The 21,358-nt window shown below is 34.7% G+C and overlaps 1 protein-coding gene across 1 annotated transcript in view; it reads right to left on the bottom strand.

Moving 5' to 3' along the window:
• The window catches only part of Col4a5 (collagen type IV alpha 5 chain), a 217,094-nt gene that overhangs the window by 116,271 nt on the left and 79,465 nt on the right, over nucleotides 1-21,358 (bottom strand). The window contains 2 exon segments of the mRNA XM_047535914.1: nucleotides 459-548; nucleotides 11,564-11,623. Of these exon segments, the coding sequence (XP_047391870.1) occupies nucleotides 459-548; nucleotides 11,564-11,623 (150 nt within the window).

Below are 21,358 nucleotides of genomic sequence, written 5' to 3'. Positions count from 1 at the left end.
TCTTCTTTTTTATAATACTGCAGTAAATCAGTAAATGTTTAACAGTTACTTTCATTATGGTTTCTTTTCCCCCAGTGCTGGGAATCAAACTCAGGGCCTACATGCTTGCTAGGCAAGTACTCTACCACTGAGCCACATCCCCAGCCAGCATGATATATTGTCATAATGAGCTACTCTGACACTAGGCAGCTTGGCTCTTTCCAGTTCAGCTAAGTTCCTGAAAGAACTTTTGTAAAGGATCACAACAGCTACATACAATAAAAACATCTTCCAAAATCATCTTAATATGGTGGTAATATTCAATTAAGAAAAAAAACAATAAGTTACAGATTCCCCATCATTCCAATGTCTGATTTAAATACTTTCTCACTAAAATACAGTAACTTTTTAGTAATTTGACACCCAGTCCCACATTTAAGATGACTTAATTCCTCTGGTTTTAGCAATTTAACACAAACCTTTTGTCCCCGAGGCCCTGGAGGTCCTTCTGGACCTGGAAATCCAGGCAAACCTGGATGGCCTTCTAAACCTGGAAATCCTCTTTCTCCCTGAAATTAAACAAGAATTAAAGGTAAGGTTATTTGTGAATTTTCAAGCACACAGGCATGGTTGATATTCAAAAAGATCAAATAATTAGCTATTTAAAACTAACATAATTTAATGATATTAAATTCAGTTTCTTATCTTTTTTTTTTTTTTTTTTTGCAGTACTGGGGATCGAACTCAGGGCCTTGTGTCGAACTCAGGGCCTTGTGCAGTTTCTTATTAACATGAGGAAACCAGTAAGATTTAAGGAGAAAAAACACAAATCATCCCAAATTTATATCATGCACAGTACTGTAATCTCCTTATAAAATTAAATAGTATATCAGAGATGAAGTGAGATTTAAACATGCTAACATCAAGATTTTAACAAGGAGGATGGCAATAGGATCAGGAAGTCAGGTCTTGTAAATGTTTCGTGAAAAAAGTATGGGGAAGAGATGAAGAAATGTAAAAGGAAACCATTGGAGAAGCTCCCGGATCTGTTGTAGAGTAGAAGAATCACAGGATTATCCAGAATAAAATTCCATTTGCTGATTGGAGATCCAATTAAATTAGCCAGAACAAATCTTTAGAACATCAACTTTTTAATATTTTTCTGATTATAAAATTAATATGATAAAGAAATACATGTTCACTGTAGAAAACAATATACAAGAAAACACCACCTCTACTCAGAATAATTGAATTGTGACTCAAGTCTCAATTCTGACCACAGCAGTTAACATAATCACAGGAGGGCTGCCAACCTACCATTGAGGGCCCATCACATATTATTAGCATCTCTATAGTAGAGTTAGCTGATGTATCTGTAAAGCCAGGAAGGCAAGGGTATCAAAGCCAGCAGTGTATTATTTAGATTAATAAAACAGGCTTAATTAATTTGCATACAGCCAATAATAGTGAGGGCATGAAAGTCAAAACTCCTATGGAGACCAATCATGGAATTCTCCACCATGAACTTTAAGAACGAAAGGGCTCATAGCTTCCTGTCACATGCTACCATATAGCGGGCTACTAATACTTTCCTGATTTCCTAAGGTTTAAGGATTTCTCAAAAAAAACTTTCTCTAGTCAAATGTCTTTCTAGGAACCCTCTTACCAGATCCTGAACAACAGCCCAGGCAGCACCTAAGAAAGAGAAAGCATCCATATTTATGAGGAAACTGACCCATAGGCCAGTGAATACATATTCCTCCTAGAGTTTAAGATACAGTAGACTTTTATTCCTACCCCCAAAATGAGTGTGTTTGTGTGTGTGTGTATGTTCTGTATTAAGTTTATTCTAAAGAACTTAGATAATTTTGTATTGAATAATTCCTTAGGCTGAATCATCCCACATTTTAAAAATATAGGTAATTTGAAAAACTATTTCTGGTCAGTTTCTACTTGTTAATTCAAAGCCAATGAAGCAAATGTTGACTAATTCATGACAAAGTGAAAGACTCCTGTAGCTTTGACAATAATCACTGACATAACTGACATATGTGTATATTTTCTACAAATATATTCCTTTGTTTTCTCAATGAGTCATAAAATTGTGATTTAATACTCATTAACCTCAATTAATTATTTTGAAGAAAGCAGGTCAAGAAGGGATACATTAAAAATTTCAAAATTTGTACAACAGAACTGTCTCAAATCATTAAATAGCTAATTACTGGCAGAGATAGTAGTAAAAATACAATTGCAAATTCTGATCAGAAAGAAAGGCAAGAAGGAAAAAAATCTAGTTCTAGTGGATTTCCATAAGTGGAAAACAGCTACCTTTTGGGATCTCAACCCGTATATAAAACATACCTCTGCCAAAACTTGAGGATAATATTTGAATAAAGCAGTATTTTCTCTGACACAAAACTGCTATCTGGGCTACAGTTAAGAGACTGAAGAGTAGAAGATGATGAAAAACTTAATTGTGTTGGAATTAATAAAACCATACATCTAATAAGTGAAATATCCTGAAATGTTCTCACACTAGAGTCTAATAACATCATATCCAACAGACTGAACAGTATTATAGTTAACAAGATAGAAGGTCAATGATTGGAGAGCAGCATAAAAGCTACAAGAGCAATTCTGAGACTCTCAAAGGTTAAGTTTTCTGAGTAGAAACTATAGAAGTCTTGAGTAAGAAAGGGTTAAGGGGAAGGTCCTCTACCCAATTCCTAATACCGATGATACGGAAGGCTGACACTGATTTTGTACCTACCCTTTGCTATTGTTAGGGACTCTTTAAATCCTTAAAAACACTCAACATTTTACTGTTATTTGCTAATAATCACAAACAGAAAATGTTGTTGTGTGCCTATATCTGGAAATCAAACCTAAAGAGCCTAGTTTATGCTGCCTGCCTGTTTGAATATTCAAAAATCATTCTTATTTTCCTTTGTGGAACAATATTCTCCCTCTACCTGTTCTTTAATTATTGGTATCACTCTAGGCTCTTTTTTGATCTTCTCTATCTTTCCCTGGGAAATTTCATGTATCAATGTTTCTCCATAAAGTTAAATTTCTATAAACAACTGTCTTATCACAGGTATTTAAAACTCAACAATAATAATACCTAATCCATAATGAATGTTTTCTATGTCCCAGATGTTATTCTAAATCCTCAATATTTTATCTTATTTACTACTCCCAATGACAAGATGAGTTAGATAAAATAATTTCCATTTTATAAATGAAAAATCACTAACAAGAGAAGTTTTGTAATTTTTCTAACAACAAACTTTATATAACAACATTAAATTCATTGTCTTTGCTAATATAATTGTTATTCCAGAAATTTGTATTAAATTTGACTCCATTCTTTTCATTACCCCATCATTTAAACAATCATGTCTTCTTCAATCTTGTGTTCTTAGTGTCTAACATAACAAATACTTAGTAATATTCATTCAATAAATGTGCTTCCTTAACAAATTACACAAAATTTTGAGCAAATACTTTTGCCCAAAATTCAGAAACAATAAGAGTTATGATTGCAAGATTACACACAGGATGACTTTCTGTGACAATGTGAGTTTATTTAAAATAAGCTACATCTCAAAAGGAAAATAGATTCACTTGCTGAGAAACCGTCCCTAGTTTGTGAGTTAAAAGGCACCAATAAAAATCTTCCCATTTTACAGAGGTATTTTATAAACACAGTAAGAAAATTTCACAATCATGGGAATAAAAAATGTTTTAAGAAGATATAAAATTAACAAGAAAAATATTAGGTCTCTGAGGACAGAAAAAATAAAAATTAGAAATGCTCAGTCAGGCGTGGTGGTGCACACCTGTAAACCCAGTGGCTCAGGAGGCTGAGGCAGGAGGATTGCAGGTTCAAAGTCAGCCTCAGCAACTTAGGGAGGCTTTAAGTAACTTAGTGAGACCCTGTCTCAAAATAAAAAATCAAAAAGGGCTGGGGACATGGTTCAGTGGTTAAGTGACTATGTGTTCAATCCCCAGGACCAAAAAAAAAAAAAAAAAGTAAATGCTATAATGACAATTAAGATTAAAGTTCCTATGGGTTATAATATTTCACAAATATACAAATTATATGAACATATGGGTAAGGCAAAGCCCCCCATGAACAAATGAAAACAAAGATTTACTTAAGCAAGATATTTTTTCTACTTGTTGCAGAATTTATATTTTGTTTTTGTAATTAAATAGCACTAAGAAATAGTTGATGTAATATAATTAGGAGAATAAGAAAATAGATCTTTAGCAACTATAAAAATGGCAATATGTAGGTCATAAGATCTAAAACTTTAGATTGCAACGAACTCCTGGAGAACTTGTTAAAATATAGATTACCTGGTTTTGTCACCAGAGTTGTCAGCTATGGAGCCTGAGAGTCTACATTTTTCTAACCAGTTCCTAGCAAGTGCTAATGTTACTGTGTAGAGGGATATACTTTTGTTTAGGTAACATCTGTGCCATCCATTGTAGGTTTTCAACTGGATAATTTCTCATGAGGAGTCTGGTCATTTGTTTGTTTTTAGAAGTGAGCATTTGGATATATTCCTGCAGGGTAATCTAGAAGTTTTATCATTTCTATATTAAATTTACATTTAAGAGCAGTTAAAATGAGGAAACAATAACATACACTAAATTGTACATATGTAAAGTATACAATTTTAAGAGTATGGGGAGTTAAATACCCCAGTGAAATCACCATCACAGCCAAAATAAAGAACATATCCATCAGTTACGAAAGCTTCCTTGTGCCCTTAACTTCGCTGTACCTCAATCCATCTATTCCAACCCCACCACCCCAGGCACTGACTGACTGACTTTCTGTCACTACATACAAAAGTATTTCTTAGTGAAACTTGCATTTTCCAGAATTTTATATAAATGGAATCACACAGATAATATTTTTTGTCTAAATTTTCACTCAGCATCATTTTTTGATATTCAAATATTTTTTGATGGCTACCAATAGTTCATCTAGTTTTATTGCTGATGTTCCATTGCATAGATATTATGCAATTTGTTCATTAATTTACCTGGGCTGTTGGGTTGTTTCCAGTTTCTGGCTATTACAAATAAAGCTACTATGAATATTAATGCACAAGTTCTGTATAAATGTATGCTGTCATTTCTGATGGATTAGGGTTAGGGTTAGGGTAATACAATAGATGGTATGCCAAACTTTTAAAGAAACTGTCAAACTGTTTCCCAAAGTGTTTGCGTCATTTTATACTGCACCAGCAATCTACAATAGTTCCAGTTACTCCACATCCTCATTTATAATTGGTATGGCCAAGTTTAATATTCAGATTCTATTCTAATAATCTCCTGGGATGTTTTGTATTTCCCTAATTAATAATGTTGAACATCTTTTCATGTGTGATTTTGCCACCTTTATACCTGCTTTTATGAAGTATACTGAAATCTCTGGCTTTTTTCTTCTAATTTAATTTTAGTTGGGGTTGTTTGTTCTATTGCTGACTTTTTTAGAGTTCTTTAAATATTCTGGATACAAGTTCTTTAAGAGACATATGATTCACAATTTTTCCCAAGACTGTGGGCTATCTTTTTATTAATTCTCTTTAATAATGTCTGTGTGTTGGAGGGTGGTACCAGGGATTGAATCCCAGGGCACTCTACTACGGAGTTACATTCACAGTCCCCCACTCTCTATATATTTAATTTTGAGATAGGGTCTCACTAAGTTGCTGAGGGTCTCACTATGTTACTGAAGTTGGCCTTGAACTTGTGATCCTCCTGCCTCAGCTTTCTGAGTCACTGGGATTACAGGCATGCCCCATCGTGTCCAGCTCCAACAATGTCTTTTAAAGAGAAGGAATTCCTAATTTTAACGAAATACACGTTTTACTCAGCTTTTCATCACTGTGACCAAAGAACAACTTAGAGGACAAAAGTTTATTGTGGCTTATGCTTTCAGAGGTTAAGTCGCTAGGTGATGAACTCCATTGTTCTGGACCAAGGTAAGACAGAACATCATGGCAGAAGAAAGTTACTCCATTCATGACATCCAGGAAAGAGAGAGAATACAAACTGGGTGCCAGGGAAATATAAATCCCAAGGGCACACCTCCAGTGACCTCCTTCCTTGACGTATGCCCTATCTGCCTAGTTACTTAATAATAATGAATCTTCCAGTCCAAGAACATGATAGACATCTCCATTTATTCAGGTCTTCTATTTTTCCCAGCAAAATTCTTATAGTTTTCAGTGTCTTATAGTTTTCAGGTCTTCTATTTTTCCCAGCAAAATTCTTAGATAGTATTCAGTTTCAATATGCAGAAGACCTGCATATTTTTGTCTTGGTCTTAAGTTTTCCAAATTTTTTTATGTTATAGTCAAAGGCATTATTATAATTCCAATTTCCTAATTTTCATGGTTTGACTATGAAAATAGAACTGATTTTTTAATGATCTTAATTTGTTCATTTTAAAAAAATAATCTTTCTAAAACCAGTAATAAATTTTAGGAACATTTTAGTATATGTCCATAGAATTTTCTGCATTGACAAAGTATGCCATCAACAATAGCAAAGAAAAAATAAAGCATTCTAGTGTGGATGCTGTTTGCTTACTTTTTCTTCTTTACTCTACTGGCAATATTGAATAGAAGTGGTGAGAGCAGACATGTTCCTGAACTTAGGAGAAAAGGACTCCCCACGGAGTATAATTTTAGATGAATGGCTTTGGTAGTTTCTCTTTAATGAGGAAATCTCTCCTACTCCTAATTTGCCAAGAGTTTATCAGCAAAGTAAATTGAATTTGTTAAATGCATTCTTTATTATCTATTAAGGTAGATGGTAGGTTTATTTATTTATGCTGTAAAATATTTTAGTCTTTTAATATAGTGAATAACAGTCTTTGATTTTCACATGTTAAATGAAACATGCATTCCTAGTATATTATATACTTTATATGTTGTTGGATAAAATTTGATAAAACTTTTTAAGAATTTATGCATGTGTTCATGGGAACTACTGATATAGTTTTCGGTTTTGGTAATTCTGTCGTTGTCTAGTTTTGATATCAGGACTATGCTTGCTTCATACAAACAGCTGGAAGACATTCCCTATTCCTCTATTTTCAGAATGAGTTCATGCAAGTTTAACATTGTCTCCTACATAAATGTTTCATCAGAGAAACTTAAGCTGGAAATTTTGTGGAAAGGGTTAAAAATTCAACTTCTTTTATAAATACAGGGTTACTCATCTTTTGCTTATTTTATTCTATTATTCATTCATTTATTTTGTTTTTGGTAAGTTTGTTTCTCAAGGAACTTGTCAGTTTCACTTAAGATGTCAAATTTATTTGCATAAGGTTATTTATAATATTCCTTTATTGATCTTTTAGTGTTTACAGTATCATTCCTAATATTTGTGTTTTTCTCTGTATTACCAGTCATGCTATCAATTTTTCAATTACTGAATTTGGGCTAAATTTTTTCTACTGTTCGTTTTCTAGTTCATATATTTTGATTTTTACCTTACTACCTTCTTTCTCTTAATTTAAATTTAGTTTACTTATCACTTCTAGCTTCTTAAGTGAGAAATTTTGATCACCAATTTTAATCATTCTTTTTACATAGATATTTACAGCTGTTTTCCACCTAAGCTCTGCTTTCATGACATTCCAAATTTTCAGTTTTGCTTTTAAACAAAATACAACTAGTACATTTTCTAATTGTCTTTACAACTTCTTCCTTGATCCATCAGTTATTTAAAATGATGCTTTCTAATTTCCAAATAGTTGAGAATTTTCTACATATAGTTATTGGTTTCTTACTTATTCCATTGTGGTCAGAGAATGGATACTCATATTTTCAAACTCTTGATATTTGTAGGGTCTCATTTTGTAGCCTATCATATAGTGTATCTTGTTAAAAATTCCATGTGCTCTTGAAAAAACTGTATTTTGTAGTTATTGGACATAGGGTTCTTTATATGTCAAAAAGGGCCAGGTTGTTAATAGTGCAAATCAAATCATCTACATCTTTACTGACTTTCTGTAGTACTATCAATGACTGAGGTAGGAGTGTCAGAATCTACAACCATGATTTTAAATCTGTCTCTCTCACTTTAATTCTGTCAGATTTGGCTTCGTGTACTTTAGAGTTATGATCTTATGCTTTAAATACTCTTTTGTGTTAAATAAGAAAGGGGAAAAGGATATAGTCTTTTATATTTAACCACATATACACCATTTCTAGTGCCTTTCATTCCTTCCTGTAATTTCACACTTCTCTCTACTGACATTTCCCTTTAACCTCAAGAAATTTCTCTTAGTACATTTATGCCAAATTCTCTATATTCTTATCATTGTAAAATACCTTAAAGTTGCCTTTATTTTTGAAGTATATTTTAACTGTATGATAATTGTTTGCAGAATTTTTCATTTTCTAATGATATTTTACATTATTGTACATCATCCACTGCTTCTGTTAAGAATTCCATCATTCATGTCATCATTCCACTGTAAGCAATATGAATTTTCTTCAGTTTTTAAGATTTTTATTCTGTTTCTTTTTCAGTGTTTCATTATCATGGGGCCTATATGTAGTTTTGTTTGCTTTTATCCTACTTGAGGTTCGTCAGATTTGTTATATCTATATATTCATATTTTTCACCTAGTGGTAGGGAATTATTTCCAATAATACTGCCCCATTTTTCATTATTGTTTTTACTCCTCTGATCGTTCTCTCCTGTCCTTGTAGAACTCCATTTACATTTATTTTATACTATTTCATATTGTTACACAGGTCACTGAGATCCTAATCTTTCTTTTTTTTTCATTTTTTCCCGTGTTCATATTAGATCATTTCTTGAGACTTAAAATATTTAAGTTCATTGACCTTTTCTTTTGTTATCTCGGCTCTGCTGTTAAGTCTATCTGATGAATTTTTTTCTTCATTGAAAAATTCTAACATCAGTATTATTTTAGAATTGATTTTCATTTTTGTGATCTTTCTCTTGACTATAGGTCGCTTCCACTTGGTAAGTTTTAATTGCATATTGGATACTGTAGGTAATACGTAGAAATTTTGGATTCTCTTATCTCCATCCGAAGAGTATTGAACTTCTGTTGTAAGAAACAGTTAGCTAAGCCAGGCATGGTGGTGCATGCCTGTAATCCCAGCTACTTGGTTGTTTGAGGCAGGAAGATTAAAAGTTTGAGATCGGCCTGGGCATATTAGTGAGACTCTGTCTTAAAATAAAAGGTATGGTTTGGTTCTAAAACTGTTCCCCAAAGATACCATGTGTTAAGCACTATAGCAATAGTCCTAGGTTAAAAAAAATTGAATTATAAAAGGTGTGGAATAATCCAGTTGATGGATTAATAATCTGAATGAACAACTGGATGATAACTATGGACAGGTGGGTGTGACTGAAGGAAACAGGTTATTGGGGGCATGGCCCTGGACTATATTTGTCCCTGGTCCCTTCCTCTCCTCCCCTCTCTACTTCCCATATGTCATGAGCTGAGCAGGTTTCTTCTGTCATATTCTTCTGCCATGATGTTCTGCCTCACCCCAAGCAGAAAGCAATGGAGGCAGTAGACCATGGACTGAAATTCTGAAACCATGGGCCAAAACAAACTTTTTCTCCTCTAAGTTGTTTTTGTCAGTTATTTAGATCACAGTGACAAAAAGTTGACCTACACTAAGTAAAATACAATAAAAAGGGCTGAGGATGTTGCTTAGTGGTAGAGGACTTTTGTAGCATGTGAGGCCCTGGGTTCAATCCCCCATACTAAAAGTATAATAATTAACTCAGCTGAACTCAAACTTAAAACTGTTTTCCTTTCAACGAACTATAGTTAAATCTATGTGCATGTGCTTGCAGCATTTTGTGCTGGGTGGTATGACTCGTCCCCTATACCTATGAAGTTCAGTATTTAACCAAGAATATGAATGAAGTCTTTGAGCATATTTTTAGGCTCTCTTCTTTTTGTTTCCTTCTTCTCTAGCACATCTTCCCTTACTTTCAAACCATCTGGCATCCTCAACTCTTTCCCCTGTCTTCTCAAGCCATCATAACTGTGGGTTTTTGTCAAGGTTCTAGCCATCCTCTGACATGCAAACTTAGGGGTGTACTCGGGAAGAAAATTACATAAATTCAAATTTATCTAGTGTTCATTCTTTTTAAAAGAATCCTCTCCACTTTATTCCTTTGGTAACTATCCTGTTATCAAGTAGCAATTATATTTTGTTCTGAGTTTTTAATTCTTATCTCTAGATGAATTAATGTGGTAACAGTCGCTGCTCTGTGATGTGGAATGAATTCCTCTTACTCTTTTTATCACTACAGAAAACACCCTTACTATAAAACTCTTCCCCTCAAACTAATGCTACTCATATAAGTGTTTCATGGAAGATTATTTAACTAATATTAATAGGTGTTCTGCTGGGAAAATAGGGGGTTACAAAGTTCAAATGGGCTTGAGAATAAAGACCTGCAAAATAATCAAACAAGTGGTTTTCTTTGATCTAGGATAATTAAACATCTTACTATGCTACTTTATCTTCCATATTCCTAAGTGAAATATGCCTTTGAGACATTATCCCAAACTTTTCCATATATAATTAGTGACATTCACTTATTCATTCAAATATATTCATTGATCTCCAAAAAGTAGTCTACAGTGAGATCCCCTCTTTCGTAACAATTTTTTTTAGTTTACAATTCACCAATTTACTATCCCTTTCTAATTTTTGAATTTTTATATCAGTCACTAACAGTGGCTATTTTTGGGGTATTTACCTATGAAAAATAGGGCTTCTAATAGGAGAGTAGAACTCATTTTATTTGCTTGCATGCAGAGATAGAAGCCCTATTCTTCTTACCTATTCTCCCTTTATAATCATCATATCCATACAATAGGAGGTGCTAATATAGAAAAAGTAAGGTAGAAATAGACATTTCCCTATCATCAATTCACATGATCTACAGAAAAAGATATGGAATTGCCTAGCTTGGTATCCAGAACAGCTTAGTAGCTGGATACGTGTTTTATTTCCTTAAGTATTTTTCCCTTAAGTATTTTTTGCCTACTAAATCAGTGACTTCAACAAGATTAATAAGGGTAGATCAAAGTTTTCAGGCCAAATGCAGTTAGAGGTTTATTTTGTATGGTCTAAGAGCTAAGAATTTTCTTCATCACTTTTAAAAGGACTTTTTTTTGGAAATGAAGGAAGAGCTGAGAATACAGCTAAGTAGTAGAATGCTTGCCTAGTACTTCCAAGGTCCTGGGTTCCATTCCCAGCATCTCAACAGCAACAACACACAGACACGGGAGAGAAGAAAATGTGACACAGACCTTATGTGTTCCACAAAGCCTACTATATTTGTTAGTTGGCCTTTTATAAGAAGATGTTAGCTGATCCCTGACATAAAATTTAACCTTTATAAGTTCTCAAAATAAGCAGGAGAGTAGAACTCATTTTATTTGCTTGCATGCAGAGATAGAAGCCCTATTTTTCAAAATGTATTAAAACAATATTTTACTGGTTTTACTAAGTTTTCAAAGGCCCATCTTCAATCTTACCTTTTCCCCTTTTATACCACTACAGTCACACTTTGATCCTGGAGAACATCCATAGCAAGCCTATAAAGATAAGAAAGAGGGGGAAATAATTAAAAATAAAACTGAAAAGCAAAATCTGGCTTAGAATTCAACTGAACTCAGTAATATAAACATAAAAAACAAATACCTGAAAAATATCTGAAAGGATACATATAAATGACAAACTACAGTTACCACTTGGCTTCCCTACCTTTTATTCTCTGACCTTTTATTATATACATTTATGTTTAAGCTTTTCACAATGATCCAATGTAATTTTTATGATTCTAAAGTAAGATGTCTTTTTAAAAAGAGGATAAAAGTGAAAAAATTCATATAACTTCCTTGTAATGTGATTTATCACATGTCCAAGTTCTCCAAATTCCTTTGTTTTTCTCCCAATATTACTTTAAAGAAGTCACCTCTATCTAAAATAGCAATCGCCTTGGCAAATAGCCAAGAATGGCTACCACTTGAAGTCAACTTGTTTCTTTGCATTCATGAGCAGCCATGGCACATAGAATACATAATACTATATTTTATTACCCTTCCTTTCTTTGCCCCAAACCCCCATCACTAAGTAGCTCAATCTCTAACAGCTCCAAGCTTTACCACAAAAGCTGCCCCCACAGCCTAAATGTTCTAAATACCACAACTAACAACTTCATTCACTCAGTTTAGGAAGTAAGGTCCTGAAACCAGAAAAATAACTTCCTTTAAAATAAAAGTCTATAGTAAATAGGAAGAAAGTAGATAACTTCTGCAATGCAGAACTATTTTTTACTCTGGCATGAAGTTGAACAGCTTATAAAAACAAATAGTAATTAGTGTAACTTAGGTAGACAGTTTACTACTTATGTACAAGAACATGGCATGCTTTTCATCAAATAGATCAACAGACTAAACTGAAACCTTTTTGTGATGCAAAAACCAAATTGTGTTCATCAGTGATCAACCTGAGAGCCTGTGTCTTAAAAAGTGCCTTACTCTCCTGCTCAATAAGCCATAGTTTTCCTTCCTTCCTTCCTTCCTTCCTTCCTTCCTTCCTTCCTTCCTTCCTTCCTTCCTTCCCTCCCTCCCTCCCTTCTCCTCCCCCCCACTTTGCAAGTGCAATTTACTGAAGTCACATCCTCAGTCCCTACCCCTTTTGAGACAGGGGTCTCCTAAGTTGCTGAGGCTGGCCTGAAATTTGTGAACCTCTCACCTCAGCCTCCAGAGTTGCTGGGATTGCAGGCATATGCCCAGCTCCATGCTTTCCTTTCTCTAGTCTCTAACACAGCACCTTTCTGAATCCTTATCAATGAACACAGCTAAAATTAGAAGCCACCATCATGCTGAAATCTCTTTTCCTTATTATAAGAGCAAACCACAATGGCTTGAAGATGGAAGATCTCTCACTCATCTGTAAGAGGCTATTCCTGTAAAAAATGTACTCCTGACACTTCTAATTCAAAGTCTGTAATGCATCCATTGTTTATTATAAAAAGGTGATTAGGTTGTACACAGATTTCAGTGTTACATGTTAACTACATTACAGGGCAGATAGTTTTATTCAGACATACTCATTAATCATACATGAAGTAAGCATTATTAGAGGCCAGAAAAATTTTTTAGGTATGAGAGATGTAAAAATGAATAAGATGCAACTCCCTTTAACATACATAACTAATTCAACAAATACTTATTTATCATGTGTTGTTATATGCCAGCCACTATGTTACGTTAGGTGCAAGCTGAAATACAAAGAAAGTAAATCTTAGTTCTCTAATGGGAAGAATAAACCTACATACAAAAAATTATAATACGAGACAGAAACAGAGATTAATACATAATATTAAATACATAATATTGTTTGTGAAGAAATGAATTTTAGATTGTGTATACTCTCAGCATCCAATTACATGCATTAATACTGGTGCAAAGGTTACTGCAAATCCAAAATGGCTGTTAATGTAAGAATAACATTTGAATTGGAATGAATGTAGGTACATAATATGTGAAAATATGTGCATGGGGTTTTCTTGTAAGTAGGAGATGATGTAATTTTGCATATTCAGTCTTTATGAAGAGATCTTCCTCTTTAAAATATGAATTAAATATCCTGAGAATAATGCAAAGCAACTGGCCAATAGGATTTCTTTAATAGGGAATAAAACTATTTTTCTTTACAATTGCATTTTTCACTTGTCAGTGTCCAACAAAATCTCAATATAATGTATAAGCAAATAAAACTTTTAATATTCTTCTGTGCAATTTTCCAAGTGATTTTATGCAATATTTTTCTTAAAAATTGGTAATTTCATCTTGTTTCACTTCTTTATTAATTAACATGTTGTTTTCTTTAAAATTCAATTTAAAAGTTTAAATTGAATTTTATTTATTTTGCCCAGGTTATGAAAAGGGTTATGGTACTCATGGGTTAAAAACAAAACAAAACAAAAACAGGGCAATTGTAATACACACACTAACCACTAGATGCCACTTTTTATACAGTTATAACAGTGGCACCCATAAGGAAATAGCCCTAATTAGACATCTGATTAATGGAGTAATTTTTTTTAAAACCAATTACCATTAATATTGATTCAATGCTCAAAGAGCACAAAGCACAATATTATTTCTATGGTTATTATGTGTAGATGTGGGTGCTGCCTTTAAGGAGCTTCCAATCTAGATTTTTTTAAAAAAGAACTAAGCACAAACAAATTTAAACTAAAATACAATGAAAAATCGATATAACAGGCAATGGTAATAGAAAAAAGGACTAAAACACAAGAAATATACTCTGAGTTTATTTCAGAAGTTGAATTATTAGAATCCCATGGACAAGTCATTCCCATGCTCTAGGGTTATTTTCTCATTTGTAAAAATGACAAACATAGACAAAGGGATCTCCTCAGGTAGCATCTAGCTTTCATTTTGATTCTGTTAGGATCTGTCAAGCAGAAATGAGTATATAGTCAATAACTGTTATCAAAGATAAAAAAGACAAATTCCCTTGAGCCTGAAAATATTAATAAAAACTCAGTAGAGATGGTGAATGCGTAGACTTCAATTTGGAAAAGTGGAAAGAAAGCCATCTAGAGACCAAATTACCATACTAAACACTAAGATTAAATAGAATTGGATGAGGCAAAGAGTCAGGTAAAATGAACATTTACATACATTTACTAAGTAAACATGAAAAATAAGCTATAGTAGGAGATAAGGTTAAAATATTATCCTTTCAATACTGTGGAAAATTAATTCTACAAAACCACACAAGCTGGTTAAAGCAGGAAAATTATGCAATTATAGTAATCTTTTAATTTTTTTATGCGAGAAAATAAAAAAATAAAAATTAAGGAAGGTTTTATATTATCACATAGTAAAACACATCACAAAACTATAATAATTAAAACAGTGTGGTATTATTCAAAGAATAGGTAGATTAACTAACTAAAATACTAAGGCCAGAAACAGACACACAGGGGTACAGGCCCCTACACACACACAAACACACATTTACTATATGATAAAAGTTGGCATGTCAAATAAATATGAAATTAATGAATCATTTAAAATATGGTGCTGGGGCGATCCAAGATGGCGGCCTAGAGGGAGACTGCACCTCCGGTCGCTCCACAACCCAGGAGTTAAGAAGGGGAGGCATTGAGAGACTCGGACTGAAGTGGAGCCACGGGTGAGGCTGCCCACTGGGTAAAGCTCGGCCCGGGTGGCAGGCCCAGATAGAGGTGGCTTATCGGAGCCGGGCAGGGCAGCTAGAGCCATCCACAGGCAGCCCTGCGCACTCCGGCGGTGGGCCCCGCCCACACAGCCAGCTTCTCCAGGTTCTCGGAACGGAACTGGCCCGCTAGTGAGAGCCTGTCTGAACAGAGCAGGCGCCGAGTCCCGGAGCCCCTGCAGTGCAGTGTACTCCTGCAAAGAACCAGCGGAGAGCCTCGATCTGCAGTCAGCCTCAGGGATAAGGGCAGGGCAGCCGGAGACCTCTTCAGGCGGCTCTGCCCACTCCGGCTGCGGGCTCTCTTCACGGGGCGATCCAAGATGGCGGCCTAGAGGGAGACTGCACCTCCGGTCGCTCCACAACCCAGGAGTTAAGAAGGGGAGGCATTGAGAGACTCAGACTGAAGTGGAGCCACGGGGTCCCACTGACAACTGACCATTATGAGAAAACAAGGGAAGAAAATGTCCCAAACAAACCTAGATACTACATCAATAAAACCCAATGACAGCAGAGCAGAAGAAATGTCAGAAAGGGAGTTCAGAATGTACGTAATTAAAACGATCAGGGAAGCTAATGAGGAGATGAAAGAGCAAATGCAGGCATTGAAGGAGGAGATGAAAGAGCAAATGCAGGCATTAAATGATCGCACCAATCAACAGTTAAAAGACCAAATACGGGAAGCAAGAGATCATTTCAATAAAGAGTTAGAGATACTGAAAAAAAACCAAACTGAAATCCTTGAAATGAAGGAAACAATAAACCAAGTTAAAAACTCCATAGAAAGCATAACCAATAGGATAGAACACCTGGAAGACAGAACTCAGACATTGAAGACAAAATATTTAACCTTGAAAACAAAGTGGAACAAACAGAGAAGATGGTAAGAAATCATGAACAGAATCTCCAAGAACTATGGGATATCATGAAAAGGCCAAATTTGAGAATTATTGGGATTGAGGAAGGCTTAGAGAAACAAACCAAAGGAATGAACAATCTATTCAATGAAATAATAACAGAAAATTTCCCAAATCTGAAGAACGAAATGGAAAACCAAGTACAAGAGGCTTATAGAACTCCAAACACACAAAATTACAACAGACCCACACCAAGGCACATTATTATGAAAATACCTAACATACAAAATAAAGACAGAATTTTAAAGGCCGCGAGAGAAAAGAATCAAATTACATTCAGAGGGAAACCAATAAGAATATCAGCAGATTTTTCAATCCAGACCCTAAAAGCTAGAAGGGCCTGGAACAACATATACCAAGCCCTGAAAGAAAATGGATGCCAACCAAGAATCTTATACCCAGCAAAACTTACCTTCAAATTTGACGATGAAATAAGATCCTTCCATGATAAACAAAAGCTAAAGGAATTTACAAAAAGAAAGCCAGCATTACAGAACATTCTCAGCAAAATATTCCATGAGGAAGAGATGAAAAACAACGATGCAAATCAGCAACAGGAGGCGCTAGCCTAAAGGAATAGCCAAATAAAGGAGAAACCAAATCATGTCAAAAACAAATATGAGTCAATTGACTGGGAATACAAATCATATCACAATAATAACCCTGAATGTTAATGGCCTGAATTCATCAATCAAAAGACACAGACTGGCAGATTGGATTAAAAAGAAAAATCCAACAATATGCTGCCTGCAAGAGACTCATCTCATAGAAAGAGACACCCATAGACTAAAGGTGAAAGGATGGGGAAAAACATACCATGCACACGGACACAGCAAAAAAGCTGGAGTATCCATCCTCATCTCAGATAATGTGGACTTCAAACCAAAACTAGTCAGAAGGGATAAAGAAGGACATTACATGCTGCTTAAGGGAAGCATAAATCAGCAAGACATAACAATCATAAATATCTATGCCCCGAACATTGGCTCATCCACGTACGTCAAACAAATCCTTCTCAATTCCAGAAACCAAATAGACCACAACACAATAATACTAGGCGATTTTAACACACCTCTCTCACCACTGGATAGATCGTCCAAACAAAAATTGAATAAAGAAACTATAGATCTCAACAACACAATCAGCAATTTAGACTTAACGGACATATATAGAATATACCATCCAACACAGAATGAATACACTTTCTTCTCAGCAGCACATGGATCCTTCTCTAAAATAGACCATATTTTATGCCACAAAGCTACTGTTAGTAAATACAAGAAGATAGAGATACTACCTTGTACTCTATCAGATCATAATGGATTGAAATTAGAAATAAATGACAGAATAAAAAACAGAAACTTCTCCAATACCTGGAGACTAAATAATACACTATTATATGATGAATGGATAACAGAAGACATCAGGAGGGAAATAAAAAAATTCTTAGAAGTAAACGAGAACAAAGACACATCATATCAAAATCTCTGGGACACTATGAAAGCAGTACTTAGAGGAAGATTTATTTCATGGGGTGCATTCAAAAAAAGAAGTAGAAATCAACAAATAAACGAGTTAACACTGCAGCTCAAAGCACTAGAAAAAGAAGAGCAGACCAATACCAAAAGTAGTAGAAGACAGGAAATAGTTAAAATCAGAGCCGAAATCAACGAAATCGAAACAAAAGAAACAATCAGAAAAATTAATAAAATAAATAGTTGGTTCTTTGAAAAAATAAATAAAATTGATAAACCCTTAGCCACACTAACAAAGAGAAAGAGGGAGAAAACTCAAATTACTAAAATTCGGAATGAACAAGGAAACATCACAACAGACACGAGTGAAATACAAAACATAATTAGAAGCTATTTCGAAAATCTATACTCCAACAAAACAGAAAACCTTGAAGACATCAACAAATTTCTAGAGACATATGAACTACCTAAACTGAACGAGGAGGACATACACAACTTAAATAAACCAATTTCAAGCAATGAAATAGAAGAGGTCATCAAAAGCCTACCAACAAAGAAAAGTCCAGGACCAGATGGGTTCTCAGCCGAGTTCTACAAAACCTTTAAAGAAGAGCTCATTCCAATACTCCTCAAACTATTCCATGAAATAGAAGAGGAGGGAACCCTACCAAACTCGTTCTATGAAGCCAATATCACCCTGATACCTAAACCAGACAGAGACACATCGAGGAAAGAAAATTTCAGACCAATATCCTTAATGAACATCGATGCAAAAATTCTCAACAAAATTTTAGCAAATCGCATACAAATATATATTAAAAAGATAGTGCAGCCACGATCAAGTGGGTTTTATCCCAGGGATGCAAGGTTGGTTCAACATTCGGAAATCAATAAATGTCATTCACCATATCAACAGACTTAAAGTTAAGAATCACATGATTATTTCAATAGATGCAGAAAAAGCATTTGATAAAATACAGCATCCCTTCATGCTCAAAACACTAGAAAAAATTGGGGTAATGGGAACATTCCTAAACATTATAAAGGCCATCTACGCTAAGCCCATGGCTAATATCATTCTAAATGGTGAAAAACTGAAAGCGTTCCCCCTAAAAACTGGAACAAGGCAGGGATGCCCTCTTTCACCGCTTCTATTCAACATCGTCCTTGAGACTCTAGCCAGAGCAATCAGACAAACCAAAGAAATTAAAGGGATACGAATAGGAAAAGAAGAACTCAAACTATCTCTGTTCGCTGATGACATGATTATATATTTAGAGGAACCTGGAAATTCCACCAGAAAACTTTTAGAACTCATAAGTGAATTCAGTAAAGTAGCAGGTTACAAGATCAACGCTCATAAATCCAATGCATTTTTATACATAAGTGATGAATCTTCAGAAAGAGAAATTAGGAAAACTACCCCATTCACAATAGCATCGAAGAAAATAAAATACTTGGGAATCAATCTCACAAAGAGGTGAAAGACCTCTACAATGAGAACTACAGAACACTAAAGAAAGAAATTCAAGAAAACCTTAGAAGATGGAAAGACCTCCCATGTTCCTGGATAGGCAGAATTAATATCGTCAAAATGGCTATACTACCTAAAGTTCTATACAGATTCAATGCAATTCCAATTAAAATCCCAATGATGTACCTCGCAGAAATAGAGCAAGCAATTATGAAATTCATCTGGAAGAATAAAAAACCTAGAATAGCTAAAGCAATCCTCAGTAGCAAGAGCGAAGCAGGGGGTATTGCAATACCAGATCTTCAACTCTACTACAAAGCAATAGTAACAAAAACGGCATGGTATTGGTACCAAAATAGACAGGTAGATCAATGGTACAGAATAGAGGACATGGACACAAACCCAAATAAATACAATTTTCTCATACTAGACAAAGGTTCCAACAATATGCAATGGAGGAAAGATAGCCTCTTCAACAAATGGTGCTGGGAAAACTGGAAAACCATATGCAATAGAATGAAATTAAACCCCTATCTCTCACCCTACACAAAACTCAACTCAAAATGGATCAAGGACCTCGGAATCAGACCAGAGACCCTGCATCTTATAGAAGAAAAAGTAGGTCCAAATCTTCAACTTGTTGGCTCAGGATCAGATTTCCTTAACAGGACTCCCATAGCACAAGAAATAAAAGCAAGAATAAACAACTGGGATAGATTCAAACTAAAAAGCTTTCTGTCAGCAAAGGAAACTATCAGAAATGTGAAGAGAGAGCCTACAGAGTGGGAGAATATCTTTGCCAACCATACCTCGGATAGAGCGCTAATTTCCAGAATCTATAAAGAACTCAAAAAACTCTACACGAAGAATACAAATAATCCAATCAACAAATGGGCTAAGGAAATGAACAGACACTTCACAGAAGAAGATGTACAAGTAATCACCAGATATATGAAAAAATGTTCAACATCCCTAGTAATAAGGGAAATGCAAATCAAAACTACCCTAAGATTTCATCTCACCCCAATTAGAATGGCGATTATCAAGAATACAAGCAACAATAGGTGTTGGCGAGGATGTGGTGAAAAAGGAACACTCATACATTGCTGGTGGGGTTGCAAATTAGTGCAACCACTCTGGAAAGCAGTGTGGAGATTCCTCAGAAAGCTTGGAATGGAAACACCATTTGACCCAGCTATCCCACTCCTTGGCCTATACCCAAAGGACTTAAAATCAGCATACTACAGAGATACAGCCACATCAATGTTCATAGCTGCTCAATTCACAATAGCCAGATTGTGGAACCAACCTAGATGTCCTTCGGTTGATGAATGGATAAAGAAACTGTGGCATATTTATACAATGGAATATTACTCCGCAATGAAGAATGATAAAATTATGGCATTTGTAGGCAAATGGTCGAAATTGGAGAATATCATGCTAAGTGAGATAAGCCAATCTCAAAAAACTAAAGGACGAATGATCTCGCTGATAAGCGGATGAGGACATATAATGGGGGGTGGGACGGGCTAGCATTAGGTTTAGGGTTAGGTTTAGAGTTAGGCTAAGGAGAGCAGTAAGAATGAAGGAAAGAAGGACTGTGTAGAGGGAAAAGAGGGGTGGGAGGGGTGGGAGGGGTGGGGGGGAGGGGAAAAATATAATAAACATCATTACCCTATGTAAACGTAAAAAAAATAAATAAATAAATAAAAAATAAATAAAAAAAAATAAAAAAAAAAAATAAAAAAAAAATATGGTGCTGGGATAAGTATAGGAAATTATGAAATTACATCTTAGGCCATTATAATAAAATTATAGATTTGAGTATTATCCAAAATGCTTGGAACCAAAAGTATTTAATTATTAATTCTTTTTAGATTTTAGAATTTGCATATAAATAATGAATATTTTGGGGATGAGCCTCAAATGTAAAAATGAATTCATTTATATCTTATACAAACCTTATACACATAGCCTGAAGGTAATTTTAAGCATTGTTTTAAATAATTTTGTACATGGAGCAAAATTACATTATGTATAATTTTTTCCTTGTGGTATAATGGCAGAGCTCAAAACCTTTCAGATTTTGGGTTTCAAACTTCAGATTATGGGGACCCAACTATAATAGGTATTAGGTTTAAAAGTACAGTAAAAAGCAAACTTGTAGCCCACTGCAGTGGTGAACACCTG

The sequence above is a fragment of the Sciurus carolinensis genome, chromosome X (assembly GCF_902686445.1).
Source record: "Sciurus carolinensis chromosome X, mSciCar1.2, whole genome shotgun sequence".
Lineage (NCBI taxonomy): Eukaryota > Metazoa > Chordata > Mammalia > Rodentia > Sciuridae > Sciurus > Sciurus carolinensis.
The sequence above is the reverse complement of the archived record's forward strand: the minus strand, read 5'-3'. Positions and strand labels throughout refer to the sequence as shown.